Genomic DNA, 25285 nt, shown 5'->3' on the forward strand with positions numbered 1-25285 from the left:
AATTGTAACCCCTCTGTATAGTATTTTCACAATAAAAAAAAAGAAGAAAAGAAATAAAAGAAAAAAGGAGAGGAAAAAAAAGAACTTTGGGATAAGAGCTAACTCTGATCTCCAGCAGTAAGTACTACATCCAAATTTTAAAAATGAGTGAAATTCAGATTAATCTATTTACTTGACTTCCTTTTGATGCCAAAAAACAGCTAATATATTTGGTTAGAGAAGAATACAAACCTCTGTTAGTTTGTATGCCGCCCGATTTGAAATGTATGCAATTTTGATGAAATTAATCTCACCTCTGAAGGCAGAGCTGTTTAGATTGATAACAAGGAGAAGGTAAACTACTATATTATTATTTTATTTAAATACATAATGATTGTTGAAGTGAATACATGAAGAAAATAGCATTTCCTTACCTATTAGCAGAGCTTCTTTCTCTGATTTTAAGCCTTGGCTTCTTTTCTCAATATTATTTTCTCGATCTTGGTTGACCAAGGCAACTGTCAACACATTGATTTCCTATAAGTTCAAAAACAAAGACAATCTATAAATTTCTGTAGATTTTGTGCATTTCAATAAAAATCAACAGGGTTGAAAAGTTCCATAAATGAAATATCCACTTCCATTAGTAACTGAAGATGAAATCTTATAAACAATCCATCTATTTGCCCAACAGTAGAAGAGTATACTTAAAACCTAAGTTTCCTAACTTATGCTTCCAGCAAACCAAGCAACTTCATGAATAGAAAATTTTGTACAAATTATCTTAGATTTTTGTTTATGTTTTGATTTAACTCTGGTCATGAAGGCTGTATTTAACTGTCATAACTTTAATGTTTTATTTCAAATAAGAAAACATTTCTAGTTAAGCTTGTGCCAAGCTGATTTATAATACCATGTGGAAAAGTTTAGGAAGTAGGCAGGGAATGGAGCCTCTTAGAAAGGCAAGATGGAACTGTTGATATAAGTATTTAAGTTGAGTAGCTATGAATCCTCGTGCAGACTCAGAAAAGGCAGATAAAGCAAAAGTCGGGAGACTCTTTTCTTCAGTAACAAAAAATAAAGATTTGTACAAGCCAATAAGACCTGAAGAACTAAAGCTGGGCTATTTTTAGTTCTTTCTATAGTTAATTTAAAGGTAGATAAAGCTTTATTTACACCCTCCCGATCTTGATATCAAGACTCAAAATGGAGAGTGATGTAAAAGAAACTTAACAGCCAGAATATATGGAATAGTAAGAAGTTGAATGCTGATGGAGGAAAGTTGCTCTCTGAAAGGTTGTTCTCAAGAGAGAGCCAAGATGGCTGAGTAGAGGAGCCCTGTACACAACTCTGACAGAGAGAAATATTGGTGTAACAAAGGAAAATCTATATTTTAGAGTGATTGTGAAAGAACTCTAGAAATCTTCAAAAATGACAAAAACTAGAAAGAGCATAGAGTAGACAGAAAATATTGAGAAACAAGGGAAACGAAAACTTCAATCCTAGCTCCGTGGCTTGAGCCAGACAGGGGTCAAATTCTGAATCACCAGGAAAAGGTAAAAAGTACTAGCAATCCTCATCATAGACTGGTAGTCCTAACTTGAGGAGGAGCCACAGTCCTATGGGCTTTAACAGGTTTGCTAGTTTAAAGGCAACTGTCTCCAAAGGAGACATTCATTTAGTAGACTCCCTCATCTACCAGAACCAAGCTGCTACAGCTGCCACTGGTATCTTTATCTTGCTTTAGAAGCCTCAAGTATCTGTTGCCTTACAAAGCTGCTTACATCATGGTAGCTAAGAAGCAAAGAGAGAGATGAAGGGGTCAGGGTTCCAAAATCCCCTTCAGGGATACACCTCCAATGACCTAACTTCCTCCAACGAGGTTCTACTTTTAAGAGTTTCCACTCTCTGTTCCAAGTAGTTTATAAAATATGGGCCTTTGAGACATCTTTCAGATCCAAACTCTGACAATCATACTAAATAGGGAAATGATAAAAGGATTTCCTCTAAGATCAGGAACAAAAGGTATCTATCTTCATTACTTTTTCACAATATAAGCTTTAGCTAGAACGATTAGGCAAGAGAACAAAATAAAATTGGAAAGGAAGAGTTTTAATCATCCATGTTCACAGATGACATTATTCTGATACATACAGGAACCTTAATACTCCACCAAAAGCTGTTTCAATTGGTAAATGAATTCAGAAAGTTGCAGGATGCAAAGTCAACATAAAAAAATGAAACCACTTTAATATACCAAAACCAAACTTACTGCACAAGAAATCAAGAAAATAGTTCCACTTGCTATAAATCTACAAATCACTATAAATACTATTTGTACTCAGTAGGAAAGGCAGGAGGATCATGAGTTTGAGGTCAGCCTAAGCTACACAAAAAAGAAATTGGGAATAAAGTTAACTAAGGCACTGAAAGATCTCTGCAAAGAAAATTATAGAAGACTGCTGAAAAAATTAGAGAAGACAACAGTGACAAGATATTCTGTGTTCATGATTTGGAAGAATTAATGTTAAAATGACGATACTACCCCCCCAAACCTACAGATTCAATGTATTTCCCACCAAAACCAATCATTTATATCAAATAAATAAAGCAGTCATAGCAGGAAGAACTAAAAACAGCAAAATTCATGTAGAACAAAAAAAAAAATGACTAGCCAAAGCAATCTCAAACAAAAACAAGCAAAAACACAAATAAAACAACAACAACAAAACTAGAGGAATTATAATATCCAACTTCAAAACTTGCTACAAAGCTAGAGTAAATAAACTGTATTATACTGGTATAAAAATAAATATATCTCAATGGATAAATAATCCATAATTAATAAAGCCAATCAAACTTTCACAAAGGTGCCAAGGTCATAGAGTGAAAAAGGACAGTTTTTCCAATAAATAGTGCTAGAAAGATTGAATACACATACATATATCTCATATATATTATGTAATATAATATATCCCATACATAAAAATATATCCAGATACATAGATTTAGAAATATGTATAGAATTACATAGAACATATGTGCATCTATTGTGTGAATGCAGAAAATTGAAACTGGATCCCTTCCTCTCACTGAATACAAAATGAATCAAAGCCTTAAATGTAAAACATGAAATCACCACATGAAAACAAAGGGAATCTAAGACATTGGTATAGCCAGGGATTCTTACAGACAAGACTCTGAAGGCAGAAGTAATAAAAGGAAAATAGACAAATGGGATTATATCAAACTAAGAAGCTCCTGCACAGCAAAGGAAGTAATCAACAGAATTCAGAGGCAAGGTTTGGGATGGGAGATAATACTTGCAAACTATTCATCTGAGTTCTTGATTTCTTTTTCAGCAAGTTTGTTTTTGGTATATGAAAATGTTTTCATTTTTTTGTATGTTGATTTTGTATGTTAATATCCAGGATATACATAAGGAACTAAGAAAAGCTGAGACCTTATACCACCAAATAATCCAATTAAAATAAAAAGACACTTCTCCAAAAAGAAGACAACTGATTAAAAGAAAGTATGTAAAAAATATCGTCTCACTAATTATCAGAGACAAGCAAATCAAAACTATAATGAGATATTGTCTTAGCGTGTAAAAATGGCTATCATCAAAAAGACATAAAGTAACAAATGCTGATGGGGATTTGGTAATAAAAGGAAAGTCTCATACACTGTTGGTAGAATACAAATTAGTTACAAACATTATGGAAAACAGTATGGTTCCACAAAAAACTGAGGATGTATAACTGCCAAGTCATCCAGTAACTTCACTACTGAACATACCTCCAAAGGAAATGAAATCAACATACCAAAAATATACCTGCATTCTCATGTTTATTGCAGCATTACTAATAGTTGCTTGGATATGGAAGCAACTTAGATTCCCATCCATGGATGAATGAAGGGAGTATGTTACCAATATTCAGCCATAGAAAGAATAAAATTCTGTCACTTGTAGCAATGTACATGGTGCTGACTCATGACATTAAACAAAATAAGCCAGACATGGAAAGATGAATGCCACATATTCTCATGCATTTGTAGGAACTAGAAAGTCAATTTCGTGGTAAAAGAGTAGATACTGCAGAATGGAAACTGTAGGAGGTAGGAAATGCCTCCATCAGGAAGAATGACACAGCCCCATTTGTTAGGAAATGGAAAGACTTGGAAAAAATCATATTAAGTGAAGTAAGCCAGGCCCAAAGAAACATAGGTCCCAAGGTTTCCATTATTTGCAATAACTAGTATATGTCTAGGACAAGCAGAAAAGGTCAAAAGCTATATACATATGACCATATAAGAAGATGCTAAGTGAAATGAATCCCAACATAGGGACACAAGAGGTTTTATCTTTCTTGCTGTGTTTTTAGTGTATTTATAGTGCACTATATGATTTTTTTTTGTTTCTTTTGTATGTTCTTCCCCCATGATATAACCCCTGTTTTCACTGTATTTGAGTCCAGTGCTTTTCATCTTGTGTATGTATTTTTCTAATTTGGGGAGGGGAAGGGAAATAACAAAATGTTGAAATAGGATACAGATTGATCTATTGTAGTAATGAGATGTACAAGACACAATGTTGAAAATGAACTTTACAACTTTCAAGGGGGTTGAGGGGGAGCAGTTGGGGAGGTGGGGAGGGAAGGGATGGTAGAGGAAAAACAAAGGAAGGGTTAACAGTGCTCGATAAGAAATGTACTCATTATCTTCCTCATGTAACTGTAACCCCTCTGTACATTAAAATATATATTTTAAAAAAGAAAATGGAAAGAAATTAGATAAAGACATCAAAATACAGAGAGGAAGAACAATTTTTTCTGGTTTTCTATAACTCAGTAGGATAATGATTGGGTAAAACAATATATTTCAGGGCTACAAGGGTACAAAATTCATAACACATAATAATGATTAATATTGTGAGAGATGGAAGTGTTCACTACATTGATTTGATTGCAAACATGTATCTAGTTGCCAGAATGTTCCCCATAAGGAGGTACAAATATTATGTATCTACAAAGAAAGATGGCTCTAGAGAAAGATTAGTATATTGAGCAAGAGTTAAATATCCTCTTTGCATTAAGTGGTGAGAAATTAGAAACTTTGACAAACTAACCAAGCAGAGAATACTCCCCATTTAAATATAAAAATAAACTTAGCACATCAAAATAGACCTTCATTTAACATATGAGCTACTAGTTTGCAAATTAGGAGTAGTTAGAAATTGCTAGGAAATTGAGAAATTGTAGGAAATGAGGAACACCTTGGAAGCTTCTTTTAGTCAGACTTACCTGCTGAAAACTAAGTAATTAAGGGTAGGTGGTGACAGTAGGTGAAGAATTGAAAGAATCAGTGATATAGAGAAGGAGTAGGGAGAAGATCTTGGCTGACCAGAGGGTATCAGCTGAGGCCTGGGACTGGTCATGGAAATCTCCCCATGAGAGCAGGGATCGGAAAGGGGACGGAGGAGGGGAAACATTTTTTCTGTCAAGGTCTATTTGAATGTTTATAACCTCATTTGTGGATCATACAAAATTATCAATATAGACATAGCCATGGGCAGTACTGGGCATACAGGAAGTTTATATGTTTGTCCCATGATGTCCCAAGACACCTATGGGCTAGACATTTCCCCATCTTTGGTTTACAGGATGTAAGCCTGGGAATAGCTACACATAAAAGTTCATTATAGAGGAAGATGCTCTTATACTTCTAAAAAGGAATGGAAAGCCAGCCCTGTGGAAACACAATGAAGAACTTCAAAATAAATCTTTTAAAGTTTATATAGATGGGACTAGAATATGTTAGAAAGAATAACCAGGCTGGGAAAAAAGAGAATTTCTAGTGAGATAAATAACATGTGGTGTTTTCTGATTAGGTTGTCTCAATTAGAGCATAGAATGACTGTGTGTACACTTCAACTCTCTGGGCTACGGGTCAAGGAGCCTGCTGAGTTTTGTTCCTGGTATGCCCTAAGGACAAATAAGGATGTGTGTTGGCCTTCCAGGCCTGGGAAGATAAGGTTGCTAAGCAGAGTGCAGACTGAGGCCCCATAAAGGTCTCCCAGGAGAGGTTTGAGAAGAACAAATAGGGAAGAGTGTTAACTAGGATGATGATTGCATCATTAAAAAATACCAACAGAGAGCCACAGAGCTAAGTGGAATTAAATATCTTTGAGAGAGGGCGATCTTTTCACAGCCTGGATGATGAGTGGGGCCAAATGAGATTACTCAGAGGAGTTTAGCAGACCTCCGGCCCATGTTAATTGCCCAGACTAAATGGTGTCCTGGGGCCAGGTTTAGTGAGGAAAATGGAGTGGTAGAGGGCAGGCAACATGTCAGGGGCCAGCAGGGAATGGCAATAGCAGAACAGACTGAGACCACCCAAGAGTGCTGTTAGGCAACTGTCATAAAACTGGAGTCACGAAGAACAGGGGCTCCGAGCCTGGCCCAAACCAATGCTGCCGAATCAACACTGTGTACAAGGAATCAGATATTTCTTACCAGTGACTCTTGGCTTCAATGATGTTTTAGGGGTAGGACAATAAAGGTGAAAGAAACAATTGAAGAAATGTTTTTCTACAAATATATATCTTGTTGTTAGAACCTGTGCTATGTGCTTTCCTGACCACAAATGTTCTCTTGCACGGCCATTGACAGTCAGTATGTGTGGGCCCGTCTCTCACCATGGAGAGACCTCTTGCTCCCAATACTAGTCCAGCAGTCCTGGGCCTGATGGCAGAAGCTCCAGCTTTTGAGTACTTCTGCGGGTTCTATACAGGATGAAAATGAAGCTGGGTTTTGTTTTTATATTCCTTCCTTCCTCGATCCCTCCCTCCCTCCCTTTCCCTTTCCTCCCTTTCTTCCCTCTCCTTCCCTTCCCTTCCTCCCTCCCTCCTTCCTTTCCTCCTTTCCCTCTCTCCCTCCCTCCCTTGCCTCCTTGCTTCCTTCCTTGCTTACTTCCTCCCTCCCTCCCTCTCTCCCTCCCTTCCTTCCTTCCTTCTTCCTTCCTTCCTTCCTTCCTTCCTTCCTTCCTTCCTTCCTTCCTTCCTTCCTTCTTCCTTTCCTTTCTTTACCCTTTCCTTCCTTCCTTCCTTCTTTCCTTCCTTCTATTCTTTCTCTCATCCTTTTTCTCTCTTTCTTTTTTTCCTTAGCCTTCTAGAAGACAGAAGAGCTAAGCTCAGAACCTAGTGATGCTAACTTAGTGGTGCAGATTCCAAAGAATACTAGTGGTACAGTACCAGCCTTAAGTAAAAAAAGTTTAGGGAGAGTGCCTAGGCTCTGAGTTCAAGAATAGAATTGGCATGGGAAAACAAAAAACCTAAAACAAGCAAACAAACAAAAAACTCTGTCACCATAAATGGTCAATACAAGCAAAACACACAGGGACAACATAGAACTTAGTAAGTTCTCTAAAACCCATGCTGCCTTTAAGTTATGCTTGTTTTTACTTCCAGCCACCAATATGTGTGTGTATGTATTTATAAGTTTTAGGACATTGGTTTAGAGACAAAGTAGAGACAAGACTGGTGCCTACTCATCTAATTATATATGCATATATACATACACACATATATATCACACACATTTATTGTATGCTTGGTCTATAACAAGGGATTCTAGACTTCAGAGATACTGAATTCAAAGTGACAATAAAGTGCATATATACTTGGAGTCCAGCAAGATATTGTTACAAAAGGGTTAAAAAATGTCAGGAAGTGAAACTGGAGAAGTAGGTAGATGAGGAATTTAGATTTTATCTGCAAGTCTTATCTAGTGGAGAGTGGCTAGCAGAGGAATTGCATGAATAACTGAATTTTTTAGGACATTGGTTAAGAGAAAAAGTGGAGGCAAGGTTGGAGCCAACTGTAATAGTCTACTCATTTTTATTATTTGATAACGATTATTAAAACCAAGCCAAGTGTATACAGGATTCAAGAAACAATATTCGGGATGTAGAATATTTTGAAAAATATGGTGACTAGTAGATGAGAAAAAATGTAGAGAATCAGTAGATATGTTGGTAAACAGGATAACAGAGAAATAAAGTATGGCAGGAGGTATGCTTAATTCCAGAAAGTCTGAACTTAAAGGTTCAAAATTTCAACTTGGCATCTTGTAAAGATATTTGAAAGGAAGTAGGATATACAAACTTAGAAGCAAGGCCTTCATAGCCCTTTTGATGAAACTTTGTTCAGGTCTGTTTGGTCAGTAGTCAACCCTGATCCTTCTTGTTGGGCAAAGAGCAGCCTTGCATGCACTTGCTATAAACAAGACTGACTACCCAAGCTTAGTGTTACAGGAGAGCCTGCAACACTATCCAGTTTATGAGCATGTAGGTATCCCTCTGGGTCTCTCAGCAGGGAGACACTTAGCTCTTAAGATTATGAGCATGACTGTGGTAAAACCAGGATGGATTATTACAAATGATGAAAACTTTAAGTGGGATGCTTGCCCAAATGTTTCTGGGAAGAACCCCTCAACAGTAGGGACAAATTAGTCATGATACTGATTACTAACAAACACTATTTTCAAGGATATCAGAGGAAACACATACTTTATGTCACACCTCTAACTATGGCAAAAACACAAATGCTAAAGGTAGGACAGAGACTTGACCCTTGCTCCCCCCATCACCAAGAGTTTCCATTTTGGGGATGAGTTAAACAATTTCTATCAAAAGCTATAACACAAATGTTAGAAAACAATTAGATTTTGTATTCTTTACTTAGAATGTTCCAACTCATCTATTTAGTATTTGGGGAACACATTTTGCAAAGACATTGAATTATGCATGGTTGCCCCTTGCTTAAGAATATTCACCATCTTTCTTACTACTCCAAATCTCTGGAAAATGGAAAGGACTTTACAGAATGGAGAAGTCTTATTATTAGAAAACCCTTTATTATTAAAAACCCTTATTATTATGAAAACCCTTTATCTTTTTATCCTGTTAACAATCCTTTACTGGGATAGATGCAATGTGCTATGAAGACTGATTATGGACTGGGTGTCTGTAAGCAATGCTCCCTATCCCTAAAGGTTTCCAAGTAATGGAAGTTGGTAAGCATGGGCAGGGTGGAAGCAAAGGAGGTTAATGAGAACAAACTCTTCCGTGTGTGTGTGTGTGTGTGTGTGTGTGTGTGTGTGTGTGTGTGTGTGTGAAAGTAGCAGGGCTTGAACTCTAAACCTAGATAGTATCCCTTAGCTTTTTTTTGCTTAAGGCTAGCATTCTACCTCTTGAGCCATAGCTTCACATTCAGCTTCATACTGGTTAACTGGATAAAAGAATCTCATGAACTTTCCTGTCTGTCTGGCTTCATATCACAGTCCTCAGATCTAAGCCTCCTGAGTAGCTAAGATTACAGACATGAATCACTGGGGACCAACCAAAGACAAATATTTCTTAAACTTTTACACATAGGTAAATTCTATATCCTCTAGAAGCACTTGATTCAGGCCTCTGGCAAATCTTTCTCCCCTGCATAACCTTTCGCTGTCACAGAAGTGAGAACTGATTATTTATGCATTTGAAGAGATCTGACTTCCGCCTGTGTGTGCTCCCCCAACAAGAACACTGCTCCTTCAGTGCAGTTAACATGTATAACTAAGCAAGCCAGGCCTCATGGCTGATTGAAGCTCTGTTCTAATTCTGTCACCATTATATCCACATAGGAAAATTTTAGGCAGAGCATTAAACCTTAACTTTCTTATGTAAAACATGAATGATACACTCTGTCTGCCTTCAAGGGTGGCTCTGAGGTCCAAATATGAAAACTACACATTTCTAGAAAACATGGTGGTATCTTCATTGTCCACTTTTATTATTTATAGGGCTGTCTGGATACAAAATATGTCTTTAATACATATACTTGGGCCTGTGAATGCATGCCAGAATCCTGTGACAGATCTTGACTAAAATCAAAGAAAAATGAGCATGCAAAAATGATAACTGGTTGTGTTTGAATAGTAGGTATTTTCTCTTTTTTAAGTTTTTGGTGGCAATTTTGTTATACTGTTTTCTTTAAAAAAACAAATAAAAGGAAACCGATAGTATGTAGCTATCATTTTGAGGAGCTATATGTAAGTGTGCCAGAAGTTGAATATTTCATTAAATAAAACATTGCATAGGGCTTGGGAATGTGGCTTAGTGGTAGAGTACTTGCCAATATGCAAGCCCTGGGTTCAATTCATAAGAACCACATGAACAGAAAAAGCCAGAAGTGGTGGTGCGGCTCAAGTGGTAGAGGGCTAGCCTTGAGCAAAAGAAGCTCAGGAACAGTGCCTAGGCCCTGAATTCAAACCCTATGACTGGCAAAACAACAACAACCAAAAAAAAACCCCAACTGTGTGACATCCCTAATTAGTCTTACCCTATCAAGGAAGTTGTCATGTGGTTTCCTTATGGCTCTCCCAGGGCCAGTGGCCTCCAGAGCTGCTTGTGCAAGGTGAATGGGACAAGCAGGAAGTTATATGTGGTAAGGATTCACCATGCTACCTATCATACATCAATCAATAGGACTCCATAAGGCTCACCTTCTTCTCTGTCTTACTTGTTCCCTGGCCTTGTTTTTTTTTTTTCTGTTTGTTCATATATTCTTTACTTCCTCTGATACTCTAATCTTGGTCCCTTTTGTAAGACTTCCTTCATTTATAAACAAAAGACATAATGAAATCGGGCGCCCTGTAGACAATGGTCAAAATGCCAACCAGTTATTTTTGCAAAGTACCAAAAGTAATCCACTAAAAGATTTGCCAGTCTCCAATAACCTATAAGCTATTTTTCACAGGATTAATACTCTGGTTTGGGGGAGGAAGGAAAATGGAAATACTCCTCACATTTCCCTTTTTGAGCCAGCGACTAGCATGTAGTGGGCATCCAGTAGCTGATAAATGAAGGAATGACCTCCAAATAATGACCTGAAGTTGTGCAAAAAAGATGGATTTGGCAGATGGCTCTGGTTCCAATTACTAGTGACCTGGTGTGTACCCTTGTTTAAATTTTCTCTTTGTAAAAGAGAGGTTCAAAACAGACAATCTCTACAGTGTCTTCCTGCTCCAAAATCCCTTGCCTGCTCTTTGCCCTTTGCCCTGCCTTGGAGCTTCCCTTCAGAACTACACATCCAACTCTGTACAGATATTATGATCCCATCCTGTATTTCTGGTGCCAGGAAGAATCAGAGAGGGTGGTGAAGAGGTGACATAGATTAAGATGCGCTGTATACATAAACTGCTTTGTTAAATGGCAAAATAGAATTCAATAAATATCCTACAAAATTAAGAAAAGTGAAGGGAGGTATGGGTGGGGGTAAGGAGGATTGGGTGAGACTCCACAGTGTTCATAAACTTTTTTGTTGAATGTCAATACTTTTATACAACTAAAGACCATAAAAATATTTTTGAAAAAAGAATTAGAGAGGAAAGATGAAGCAGGGGGAGAAAAACTGCTTATCAACAAGTGGGTGGAAAAAGGCTTCATGACAAAACAATGATGAGAACTTGGAATTTCTTCTGGTTCAGAACGAGCAGAACCTCTGGAACTTTCTGCGTGTTTAGAAATCCCAACATCTTGCTAACCTAGCCAGATTCTGACTCTTGGCACTGCCTGGCTGGAGGGTTGTGGGCTTTTGCCCACCCATGTACCTTTGTCAAGCAGCCTTTGATATTCAGGATCTTCACAAGGCCAATTCTGGGAGGCCCAAAAAGCATCAGTGTGAGGGAGAGAATTTGAAAGCAGTTGCTTGGGCTCCTGCCCTCAGCCATGAGACACCGTGATCTCAACACAAGGAGGCTGCATTTCACTCTGCAATGTTCCACTTGCTGTGGTTCAATTGCTGGAACCCGAGCATGTATGTTACATTCCCAGACAAAATTTCCAGTTGCGAAGATTAAAGTAGGTGAAGACTGATTACAGGCCATTTACAAAAGGACACTTTCAAGAAAGGCAGTGAAGACAGTGAGGTTGTCAACATTTTCCTGGTGGACTTTTACTTAGTTGATCTTTTTTTGTATTTGTTTGCTAAATTCTTGCATGAGCTAATTGTATATGTAGGAAGTGTTATAAGTAGAATTTGTCTGATCCTCATCAGCACTTATGAGGTCAGGCTTGTTCACTCCCATTCTGTGGATGAGGAAAGCAAGCCAAATATCACATGAGCAGTATGAAACAGTAGCTGAACCAATGCTTATTCACTCCAGAGTCTGGACAACTGTTATTGTCATTCATGAATGTCCTCCTTGGCCCTGGTACCAGTTATTATCTTTGTCAACCATCTCTGGAATGATGGTGAATGCCTGAAGAGCCCTGGGATCGGTCCCCTTCAAAAGCTGCCTATAATCTTAGCTCACTCGGGAGCCAGTAGCATCTCCAGGCAGGCCCAGGGAACAGTAGTTCCTGTACAGTCATGGTATAACAGGGGAGAAGCAGGAGATCACCCAGTGCCCTACCTTGGGAGCAGTGCCAGCAAGGCCTGGCTGTTGTCATGTGTCAGTGATAGACTTCCTATGTACCAATGTGACTTATAACTGTCAAACAGTAAGAGATTGCAAAGGCAGAATCCTGGGGTTGCAGAAGAAGTATACACCTCTTTCCGCTGTTTGTAAGATGTGGGTAACAGAAGCATGTGGTCAAAGCTACACTCTGAAAGAACAAGTTCAGGCCACATGGGTAATGGGCTATATCCTAAGCATGTTGTAATACAGAAGAACCTATAGAATGGGAAGAGAGAAAGGGAAATACAGAAGAATGGAAGAATGGAGAGATTCCATGTGGGAATCAGAACAAAGATCAATGATTTAAAATGGACATGAGTCAGCTGGGTGCTTGTTACATCTGTAATCCTAACTACACAGGAGGCTGAGTCTGAGAATCACAATTTGGAGTCAGCCCAGGGAGACAGAACCTTTGAAACTCTTATTCAAATTAGCCCGAAAAAAGCCAGAACCAAAAGTATGGCTCCAGTGGTAGAGTACCAGTCATGAGTGAAAAATCTGAGTCAAGAGTGTAAGACCTGAGTTCAAATTCCAGTATTGGCACAAAAAAATAAAGAAAAAAGAGAGAAAGAGAAACAAAGAAAAAGAATCAAAAAAAGAAAAGAAGAAAGAGAAAAAGAATGAACAAACAAATCTAGGCTGGATGGCTAGCAGAATAATAAGATTAGAATAGACACTGAAAAGAATCAGACAGAGGTACTGGCTCTACATTTAGAAATGTTGGGCTAAGGTCTTTTTTTTTTTTTTTTTTTTTTTTTGTGGTCGTGGAGCCTGAACTCTGGGCCTGGGGACTGTCCCTCATCTCTTCAGCTCAAGGCTAGAGCTCTACCACTTGAGCCACAGTGCCACTTCTGTTTTTCTGAGTGGTTTTATTGGAGATAAGAGTCTCACGGACTTTCCTGCCTGGGCTGGCTTTGAACTGCGATGCTCAGATATCAGCCTCTTGACCTACTGGCGCCTGGGTTTAAAAAGGCAGTGGGATGTGTGAAATGAGATTGGGAGAGCATATGAGTGGCGTTGTTCCCTCCAGGGGCATCTCTTTAAGGGGCCATCTCCACTTAAAGGTCCCAGTACAGACCTGCTGTCCTATAAGAAGTAGAATCCGTTTACAGTAGCCCCATTGGGGCTTCCAGTGCTCACTCAACCCATGCTTGGTTTTCTTTACCACAGCATGCTCAGTACCTTGCAGTGCTTTCCACATAGCTGCGACTGACATTTTTTGTGAAAATTATAAATCTCAGAGCCTCTGCAATATTTGTTGAATTACACTAAATAAATGTGATACCATATACATAGAAAGGATAAAATTTATGGGGCTCACTGACAAGCCTTCAGAAGACTGGTCAGTATCCTTGGCCTGAAGTGGTCTATAAAATCCACGAAGTGGACAGTGGAAAGCACAAGGCAATCATTCTGAGCAATTTAAATGCTTTTGGACCTGTTCTATCATTTTAAGGTAACAAAACTGATTTAGTCTTTAAGACTAAAGGAACTAAAGATGCTAAATTTTATGTTGTATCTATGATTAATGCTTTCAGAGATTTAAATTTATATATTAACTTTTATCATGGAGATCAAACTATAAGCTTATAAATTTTTCTTTTCCTTTTTAAAATATAAGACACAAGATATATCTTTGATTTACCTTAATTCTTAATAATAATAGTTATTAGTGTTTTCCATACATACACATATACATATAAAAAACTTTCAAATTAGAGGTTGAAAATTAACTTCAATATATAGGTATAAAGACTCATATTCAAATATTTACCTCATATCGTTTGTATAAAACCCTCTACCAATGTATAGTAGATACATGTGTATACATGTAGGTGTGTGCATATATATACTTTTTTTCTTGGTTCCTATTTTTAAAATGTTATTATTCTACACATATGCTCCAGAAGGAGCATATTCCACATAAAGAAAGAGACTTTGAATGAACAATTTTGATTTCTTAATGTTTCTCATTAAATACTATGAGCATTACTGCTGCTTGGGTCAGAGCTTAATTACAGCTATCACAGTTCACACCAGGCTTAAATGGTGGTCTCAAGCTGGTAATTAAATGACTTTCTTTTGGTATAGTTCTGTGCCAGTCATGTTAAATAAAAATGTTCTCAAAATGAGAAGAAAAATCTTTTGTATCCCATTAATGCCTTTATAATTTAAACTATAGGGTAGCATCTTGTTTTTAATTTTACAATATACCAACCATAGACCATAGACATTATAAAAAATTCCATCTCAAAAGTATCTGTTCATTCTGCTACATAAAACAACGTAATCCACACTGCTGTATCTACACAGATCCTCACGTTTCATAGCCTTAAAAGGCACTGACATGAAAAATCTCTTTCACCAATAAAAATGGAGCAGCAAACAGAAGAAACTAAAGTGAAATAGTTTTTTAAAATGTATGTATGTGCAACCAGAATTAGTCGGTTTGATTTATCTTACATGATACTGACTCCATTGCTAGTAAAGATTAATTGTATTATGGCGCTCTTGGCATGCTATTTTCCCAGTTCATTTCTCAGTATGACATTTCTTATTTTTCTCTGCTACAAAGCACTGCTATCATAATTTTCACCTGCTGAGTTTACATTACTAATGATAATATTAAAATTTAGAAGGTTTTCTTTGACCTTTATGGTGGTAAATTAGGTCATGAAAATAGATGGGATGCAATCTGATAAATGGGAAAGAAAGCCATTTAATTATTATAAAAGTAAATCAAATTTCACTATGTCTGCCTGGCATACTGTGAGATCACAGCAAACATTAATTTGACCCCATTCCCAAGACTCCAAAATTGAATTCTCTCTCCTCGCTGCCTTGTGGCATATGTCATGCATGGGAAACACTCCAAGAATGGCGTGTTCTGGATAGCTGCTATATGGTTTATGAACAACTTGATCTATGAACAAATATGGTCTATGGACAATTTCACGTACTTTGAATAATATAAAGCAACACAATGCAAAGCAAATAATCATCATAGATGACAGACAGGTGCTGGTGCTCTCATTGACCCCAATTTACAGATGGACAAAGGGAGGCACAGACTCGGTACTAAAGGAGCATCCTTAAGTTTTCACACCTGGTAAGGAGTATTGCCAAGATTAGGCCCAGGCAAGCAGGTTCCAGATCCATTAGTACACTCCACCTTTTTCTTTTTCCTTTTTGTCTGTCGCATGCCATTTTCTTACAGCGTGACTGTGGTGTGTCCTGTGTCCGAATGGGCTCTTCTGCACTCAGTCCCACAGACTTGACTGGCCCTGACCAAAGGTAGGTGTGGGAGGCACAGAAGGCAGGTGTGTATCCATCAGTCTTTTTCACATTCTCCAAATGGATGTGATGAATTTTTTAAAAAATGTAACGTTAAGTAGCTGCATAATTCAACATGTTAGTTTATGCATCCTGATCAATGCCAATCTTTTCATAATTCTCACTGATCTCTCCCAACCTCTCCCAGATGTGATATTGATTTAAGGGCATCAAATGAAAAGGCAGAAGACAAAAGGTTATATTTAAATTAAATGGGGAAATTAAAGATATTTATGTTCAGGAATTCTGTCCCTGAGTTTTTTTTGGCTCAAGGCTAGCACTCTACCATTTGAGCCACAGCACTACTTCTTGCTTTTTTTTTTTTTTTTTTTTTTAAAGATGGGGGAACACTTTATTAAAATGAGTCCATACTTCTTGCTTTTTCTGAGTAGTTTATTGGAGATAAAAGTCTTTAAGACTTTCCTGCCCAGGCTAGCTTTGAACTTCAATCCTCAGATGTCAGCCTCCTGAGGAAGTAGGATTACCAGCGGTGATATTTTTTAAGCAGACCACTGGTTGGGAATTACTATGTGTTTTCTTTTGGAGGTAAATAGCATTGAATAGTACTGAATAGTACTGAAGTATTATTTAGACATTTGGACACCTCAGTTTGGCTTAGTCTGATTAGAACTTACTAAACTTTGGCTCTTGCCATTCCTCAAATATTTACTGGACAGCTACTATAACGATAGGCTTTGTGTTAGATAAAAAGATAGAGAGCTAAATATTAGAAAATCCAACTGTCAGATTGTAGAAGTTAAGAAGATGGCCCAGCAAGTAAAATATGTCCAAACACAGATGCCATCAGCTTTGACCAGGCAAGGCCACTGGTGCTGTGTCAGCCCAGGGTGGTACCCAGGCTAGCCTCAGTGCAAGGTAGGCGGCACTGATACTCAAAGTGTGCTTCATAGACTGCCAACACTAACTACTGTGGCACTTAATAGAAATGCAATTTCCTAGGTCCCAGAACTCTGTGCTTTGAAAGGATCTCTGGTTCTGTGACTTCCTAAAGGTTGAAAAGCATTTCCTAGAGAATGTAAGGCTCAAACACATATAACAATTAAGCAAGAAAAGAAATTATGAAGCTGGACGAGGTAATCCTTACTATCTCAATTCTAATGCTTACAGTCTACAAGGCATCTACAGATACTTATTTTTTCTTAGATCACCTCAGATAATACACAGAAAGAAGCATTTCCTCTCTCTCATCTAACCAGATCCAATAATTTCAGAGCAGCATTTGAGGCTGCTGGAATGCTGTCAGTACCTTCATCAATCCATAAGCATTACAAATACTTGTGTTCACATAGCCTCATTACAATGGTACATTCTATAAGGGATACACACAGTTCCCTGCTTTGAGGCACTTATACTTCAATTGAGGATAAACCTGTCATTTCTGACATACTCAAAATGTTTGAGATGTTCTCATATACCTTGGGAATCTGAGGAAAATGGTAATTGATTTGGCCCAATCCCAGGGGAAGGCCCCAAGCCATGAGAATTGAGCTAGGCTTTAAAAAAAAATAGGTGAAATTTGCATTGTAGGCAAAAAGGATGACATGATAGATAGAGGAAGCTGGATTATCAATAAAAAAATCTAATCATTTAGAATTTTTAATGGATGCTTCACCTAGCTAAATTTGACCTGTGGGCTAAAGCCAATTTGTGCAGGATCTGAGACCAACTCTTAATTACTATAGCAAGCCAAAAGTTATTCTGTTTTTACCAAGGAGATCAATTTGAATATTTTCATATAAAATGGTTATGAATAATGTGTATGTGTGGTGTGGTATATAGAGACCACAGAGTTACACCTTGTGGTCTGAGTGTGCAAGAATGATGTGTGTGTGTGTGTGGCATGTGGAGAGATGAATTACACCTGGTGGACACTAGGGCTTTTGCACTTGTAGCCTTTCTTACAGCTTCATGCCACTGTTCTCAAAGTTGGTATGGTAAGGAATTGCCTTTGCAAGTTAAATTCTGTAAGTCTCTAAACATAAGTAGCTCATCAGCATATACTAAGCAGTCTGGAAATTATCCAGACAGAGAAAGCCACACTGTAATCTCACGGGGAAGCTGGCATAATAGAAATTATGTGATACTGTATATGAGTCAACAAATCTCCCCACCAGGACAATTTCAGAGCTTGGGAAGGCTGTAGCCTAGAGGATTTTTCAGGGATAAGGGGGAAAAAACTTAAATAAACAGAAAATTTTTCTTGGGTGAAAAAAAATCCATCTGTGTTCCAAGGCTGGTGAATCTTTTCAGGAGAAACTTCAGAGCTTTTGAGAATAGCTACCATTCTCAGAAAACAGTAAAGGGCTGAATAGTAAGCTTCCCAGGGACTCACCTGGTAACAGGGTGCTGCTGTCCAGATAGGGTGCCGGGCAAGGACCAACGTTCCTGTATCCCTAAGTATTACATATTTTCAGGAAACTCTTTACTGCTTCTGTAGACAGTGTAACAAAGTCTGTGGATCTCCTTTGCTTACCAGTGTTCCTTCTGAATTCCACTTTTGTTCTGCCTGCATTAGGTATGTACCTCCCCCAGGAGATTCCCACTGGAATGCAATTTACTAATGTATAGAGTTATCTACCATGAGTTAGTTTTGGAGCCACAGGTAGGAGGATTACAACCTTCTTAAAGGTTTGATCAGAATGTCTGATTTGGCCCTCAGTAGGCTGCTCCCCCACCCCCAAAGATCTCAGGAGAGAGGACCGATGAAGCTTCATCTGGTGGTCATGAATTACTCCTTGGCTAAGGCCTGGCTACAGCACGAGGAGGGGTGATCTCTGTCTGATCTGGAAAGAGTGTTGAGGCTGAAGCATTGAGATGTTCTTCATTTGGTGGTGAGCAATTTAAAGGAATTTATTTCCAAGACTAAGTTGTGTAGTTTCTTCCACTGGTATTTTTATTTCCAGACTAACATTTGAGCTTTTTGCTTTGGATTCATGAGCTTTATTTTTGGTGCAGCTTTCTCGGAAGTGTGGATGCCTGTGTGGCCACCAAGCACATTTATGATGAAAGCAGATTTCACTCCTGGAGTTGGCAGGGGGGCGTCATATGACGGTGGAAGCTTTATGGGCTGCCAACGTTGATTTAGAGAGGTTGAAAAGTAGGCAGCAGAGAGTCATGGAACAAGGGACTCTTTCTGGCCCATCTTTCCTGCTCTTCTCCCCTTTTTCTTTTTTACTTTCACACCTCCATTTTTACTTTGTCATCTTCCTACACATTCCCTCAGACAAATGCCACCAGCCAGGGAATTATGTGGCAATATGATGGATGAGGTCTGAGGATGAAGAGTGAGTTGAGAAATAGAGAATGGCTGCTGCTTGTGATATTACAGAGCCATCCAGGAGAGCGCAGCAGTGCTGAACCTGAGTCCGCGTGGCACACCGGCATCAAGGACGATGCCTCCCTCCCAGGCTGACCCCAGCATGGCAGGTTCATCTCAAAGTTATGGTGGCTAGCAGATGCCAAGGAATTATGGAACTCACTACCGAGAACTAAGCAATAGCGCATTTCACATGTATACCTTGCCCCTGGCTCTTCACAGACAACTGGTCCTAATGCAGCCACAGTGTGGATTGAAGGCACTGAGGTAAAGGTGACCCCTGCCTCTCCTCCGCTGTCTCATGAGGCCTCTAGAGCACTATGCTGCCCCTTTTGGACTCCTGGCTTTGTCCAGTAATGCTGAATGTTCCTTTTGTGTTCAGGATGTCAGGCAGGGCTAGGCTGTCTCCCAGGTGAGGCAGGAGTGCTGTGATGGAGCCACCTTGGTTTCTTGTGCCTTTAGAATGGTACCACTTGCATCAAAGTCCTGGCTCTGTCTGTGTATCTGCATCTCTTGCTAATAATGTAGGCATTTCATGTAATATCTTCACCACAGTTAGGAACAAAAACCTAATTTTCTATTGGGAGGGGATAGAACTCATTTTGTTCTTTTAATGGATCCCTCTCTCTGGGGGGTAGCAGAGATGTTAGCCTGATTCCATTACCCTTAGCCTGGGAATCACACAGAGCACAAGTGCTCCAAGCCTTAGGCTGTGAAGAAGACTGACATGTAGTGCACAGCATAAGACCCAAATAGCATATCTAAGTATTGTTTTTCTAAATGATTTATGAAGTGTATAGGATTTGCCTTTCTCTTTAAAGTGAAAATGTGCTTCAGAGTGATTTCCTTGTCCCATGGATGAACTCAGCATGCTCTCTATGAGGTAAGACTCAAGACATTATTATGGTCTACCTGTTTCATGTGGAGCTGAGGTTTAATCATCTCAAAGAATCAGTGAGCTCTCTACATATCTAAATCCTGACCAATCATAAAACTTCTCTAATTACAAAGTACTTAATGATAGATGAATTAAACAATATGTTCTTATAGTACATTCATTGAACACTACCCATGACAGCAAAAACAAATATTTTGAGGCCCATACAAGAGGTGATAAAATAAAGTAGATTATATCTATCGCATGAAATATCAGGAAATGATTAAAAATCATACTAAGACAACATGTTTAATAACACTGGAAAATGTTCATGATTTAATTTAGCTTTTTCATTGCTTCATTTTGTCTTTTTTTTCCTTACCTATTTTTCTCTTTGTTTTAAATTTCAATGTTAGTGTTACTAGGTTTGAAGTCAGGGTCTCACACTTGCGGGGCAGATGTTTTGCCATGTGAGCCATACCCTCATAATTTATACCAAAATATGTCTACAAAATATGCTATAAATCTGGTAAAATGTATATATATATATATATATATATATATATATATATGTGCGTATTGAGAAATACATACAATGGAGAAAATATTATGAAATGGAAACACTCATTTTGGAGGAACAAAATTCTTTTTTTTTTTTGGAGCAAAATTCTATATGATTTTTTTCTTTGTTTTTCTGAACTTCCAAGTTTTCTCCCAAAAGGAAGTAGCATTTTTTTTTTTTCAGATAAATGTGTTTATATGCCCTACCTCTGAAACTACAGCTTCTCATTCTAATCGGTTGTACCTGCTTTTATATCAGGTAGAATGACCATAAACTTTTAGGGGAAGTACATTCTGTCTTCAAAATGGATAGCTTTGTTCATCATGGCTTTATCTAGACATATGTCCATATGCCTGCATGATCATATCACACATAACTAAATTCACATTACCCTCCTTGCTTTTCTCTAATCTGGTTTGGGAGAAGAAAGTATGTTCACTTAAACTCAGCCTGAGAGTGGCATTAAACATGTACTAATTCCCTGACAAGTTCCAGAACACTCTTGGACCAGCAGGTACCACTGACTTCTGTCCTTATGGCAAAATCCAGTCTTAGTTCTAGACTCTTGCTGTCCTCTGGTAGTCACACACTGGGAAGGAAATGTCCCTGGAGCACTGACTGGAAGCAAGGATTCCCTCCTTCCCTAGTGGAGCTGGCTGCACCCATCCTCAATACTAGTCCCCTGTCTTATTCATCCTTGGATTTCTGCACAAGCCAGGAGCAACTGTACACCCACAAGGTTTCCCCTAGACAATAACATTCTCCAGTGGGGTGGGTGGGATGTGAGTGAGGTTTTTTCAGGTGGAATTATTTCTCACCAAATGGTAGCACACATGGTTAACTTAGAACAGGAAACATGGTAAAAACAGTTCGGTGAGGCCAGCTTCATGGGCAGGTTAGGGGAGAAGAGAAGCAAGCATCATTAGGAGGAAATCAGGGATAGCATAGGAACTGAATAGAAGGACAGGCCAGTTATGTATATGAGCATTTCCTATGTGAGGAAATGCGTGCATGGTGAAGGGAATGTTAGTCTATGAATACCTACATTCTCAATTTCAGGCTGCTACGAGGCAAAGGTGACTCTAGGGATCAACAGACTTGGGTCCATCTCTCCTTGAAGGGAGACGAGTACCACAGTAAGACAATGGTTACTGATTACATGCTGGAGGTCTTAAGAGTTCTCTGTGTGCTACTCTTCACATCCCACTCCTACTGGCTCCCTTCAGGCACCATGGAGCCAGTCCTTCTGGTAGAGGCTGTGCTTGCAGACTTACCTGGAGACCCTCATTGCCATAGCAGTATTGACGAGAAGGTAGTGGGACAAGCAAGCTTGTTAAATGTATGAGAACAGGAAGTTGGCTCCACAGGGGCCAGGGACTACATCTTAATGACTCACTAAATGGATTTCCAGAACCTAGCTGGTGCCTGGTGTGCAAGGCTGGTATCAAATTCCTGATATCTATGATCATGTCAGCATCATGCAGCAATAACTCTTAGAGATAATGTGATTCATATTTTTGTTTTAGAAGAGTAGGAGTTCAGTAAATTTCTCAGGAGCACCAGGACAGGAAGTAGAGCCAGGCAGGGCTAAATGAACTGAGTGCTCAGATCTGTCCTGAATACTGTAATCTGCTGCCTCCTTCAAAGACTATAAAAGGGTAAAAGGGGGAAGGCAAGCTACATGGAAACACATAGAAGGGACAGCAAGAGATGGTTGGGGGCAGGCTGTGAGGAGAAAAGTAAAAAGATGGGGCACCTTTGATGCCATAGAGGAAGCCTGCTGTCCAAGTCCTTTGCTGGGACCTTGGGATAGCCCACAGGTTGGGACTGGAAAGGGGCAAAACTTTACTCTGTCTCTGTCTTGTCTATTCACCTCTCATTTTAAGATTTGGGATACTCTAAAACCAGGGCTCAAGTGGTTATAGGAAGACACAATGGGGCCTGAGGTATTCTTTCCCTTTTTGAACACCGCATGGTGAAATTGCCTGTCCATAGTAGCCTTGTTTATTACCCACGATGGGATTCTTAACTGGTGCTTTACTTGTCTGAAGGATGAAAGCCACACCCTAGCTGGGGAGAGGACTGCGCTTCTGCTTGGGCTCTTGCATAGACATCATTAAAATATATGGCTAACAATAGCTTTCTCAAGAAACTTGAAGAATGCTCTTCCCACAGTATCTCTTGCATGCTCTCCTAATGTTTTTACCCTGACAGATTTAAAGACAGCTCCAAGGATTTACCTTCTTAGGGAGACCACATGAAAAACTGAGAAATCTTTTTTCTTTTGTGAGTTTGTTTTATTGTTGGTTAGAAGGGTGTTCTGTTTGACTGTGTATTGGCCAGTAAACCATTTTACAGATTGCACACATCTTTAACCCTGGGGTAGGAAATTGGACAACTAGGGGTGAACATGGGGGTGGCAGCTTCTCTATAAGTGAAACAAAGCCAGAAGGGGAGATGCGCAGGGAAGCCTCTTAGACCAAAAATTGTTCTCCACACTAGTAGCTTCAGCTCCCACTTTGTGTCAATCCTCATCAGTTCCTGCATTCCTTCAATCCCTCCTGCTCCCCTCCTCCTGAACACTAATATACCCACTGGAATCACAGGTAGTGATGCTACTGGAGAGAATTATTTTTTTAAAAAAAGATGTGATATGAAGCTGGATCATCTTATTTTCTAATTTGTTTTATATTAGTAGTTGGCAGTTCTAGGTGTTGGAAATAGTATAGAGATGGGCATCCAAAGGAAATTTATAGTTTTGCTTTCTAGGAAAAAAAGAAATTTGGAATAACAAATCTCTAAAGGGACTGGGATAAAGGCTCATTTTGAACTTAAGTCCATGTCAAAGGTAGAACTGCCCATCTGTTTTTAACCCAGTTCGAATAGAGGGATGAAAGTACAGAAAATCAGCAAGTGTGAGACCAAATTGTCTAATTCCTCTCAGAGTCCAGGTTGGCCTTGGTTTGGGGCTATTCGTGGTTTTAGCCTTCAGAAAACTTTTCTCCTGGGCATGACCTAATGAAGAATCTCCTGCTATGGGGGACAAGGTGTCTGTTTGGGGAGCGCAGGAATGCCAGCCCAGGGGTTAGCTAGAATCTGTTGGTGCTCAGTAAAATACAAAACCTATAAAAAAGTAATAGTCACATACCATCAACAGGATGACTAGAGACTATGGCATAAGTTAAAATCACAAGACCAACATATCTGTTAACAGACCAGTCTGGCTGACTGGAGCCTACCAGAAGTCCGAAGCTCTCCACAGACTTTAGGACTCTGCATATAATACACAGAACCCCCAGAAACAGATATGAGAAATGCAAGTAAAGTTTAATAGTGTTAATTACAGTATTATTTGTCATAGCAAAACATAGGTATATACTCAGTTATTCAACCTACATTATACAGTCACTGTGTCATATCTTTGAGGAATTGTTGGTAGCCTGAAAAGTATTTAACTTATAGTGAGATATCAAAAATGAACAAATGAGACAATGTACTAATTCTTATTCATTTCCTGACAGGTTCTTTCCTCTGATGATGTACATAGTAGAGAAAACAAAACTAAAATGGGATGTTAATAGTAGTTATCTCTCAGAAATGAGATACTAAATTATTTTATTTATTTTGTATTCTTTTCTTTATTTTGTATTCTTTATTCTGTATTCTTTTCTTTTTACAGAAAAACTTCAAATATAAGTTATTTAATGGACTTTTTTTTAAGTATCTGTACATCCACTAAGAATATCCACCTAAGTCAATACTGGTTGTTATACAATAATTATCAATAAGTAATAATGTATGAAATTTCTACCCAGATGTGTGTAATTATAGTGAAAAACATCCTGACTTATCAATAGCCTTGGGCCCCAGGCTTATTCCTCCTGAGCCACATTAAAATTCATCCCGCTGCTAAGCACTGGTAGCTCATGGCAGTAATCTTAGCTACTTAGGGGGCAGACACCTAGTATTGAAGTTTGAATCCAGCTTGAGCAGGAAAGTCTATGAATCTCTTAACTACCAAAAAGCAAAAAAAAAAAAAAAAAATGAAGCTATGGTCCACATGCTAGAATATCAACCTTGAGCAAAGGAGCTAAAGGACAGCACCGAGGCCCTGAGGTCAAGCCCCAGTACCAGCACAAAAATGTAAACTAAAACAAACAGACATCCTGCAAAAGTCCTGCCTGGTAGTCCTGCCAGTAGTGAAATTTGTACCTGTTGAGTATCTGCTCTAGGCCAAGTATCTCTATACAGCCCTTAACACTCTTATTAACATGGAAGGTGAAGTTCACAAGGACCATGTGCCCAATCAAATTCGACTTAACTCTCTCATTCTGGTTTGCAAGCCATGTTTCTTTCAACCTTGGTAGCTCTGGTGGCCACTTCAGAAGAGATAGAGATTGCATTATAGATTTTTTTTTAAAAAACCCATCTTCACAAACTATTTTATTACAGCTTCTAATGCCTGGCCCAAATAACAATTAAAAAAAAATCTTTGCTTTCACATTACTCTCACCGAAGCACAGACAAAAGAAGCCAAAATTGCAGACATCAAAGACAGACAGATGACTAACTCATCTAATGGCAAAGCCCTGGCAAACAAGTCAGAGACTTAAAATTAGGCTAGCTTCTGCCCAGTGGGGAGGTGGCCACCAGCAGTGAAGGGAGAGGGGGAGGGAGGGGCCAGCAGGCCA

At 38.8% G+C, this 25285-nt stretch overlaps 1 protein-coding gene across 1 annotated transcript in view; it reads right to left on the minus strand.

Annotated features, from left to right (window-relative positions):
- Enox1 (ecto-NOX disulfide-thiol exchanger 1) overlaps positions 1 to 25285 on the minus strand; it is a 540384-nt gene that overhangs the window by 29611 nt on the left and 485488 nt on the right. The window contains exon 17 of the mRNA XM_042685602.1: positions 414 to 516. Coding sequence (XP_042541536.1) covers positions 414 to 516 — 103 coding nt within the window. The remainder of the gene's footprint in view (positions 1 to 413; positions 517 to 25285) is intronic.

The sequence above is a fragment of the Dipodomys spectabilis genome, unplaced genomic scaffold (genome assembly GCF_019054845.1).
Source record: "Dipodomys spectabilis isolate Male_0828 unplaced genomic scaffold, ASM1905484v1 ptg000095l, whole genome shotgun sequence".
NCBI classification, from domain to species: domain Eukaryota; kingdom Metazoa; phylum Chordata; class Mammalia; order Rodentia; family Heteromyidae; genus Dipodomys; species Dipodomys spectabilis.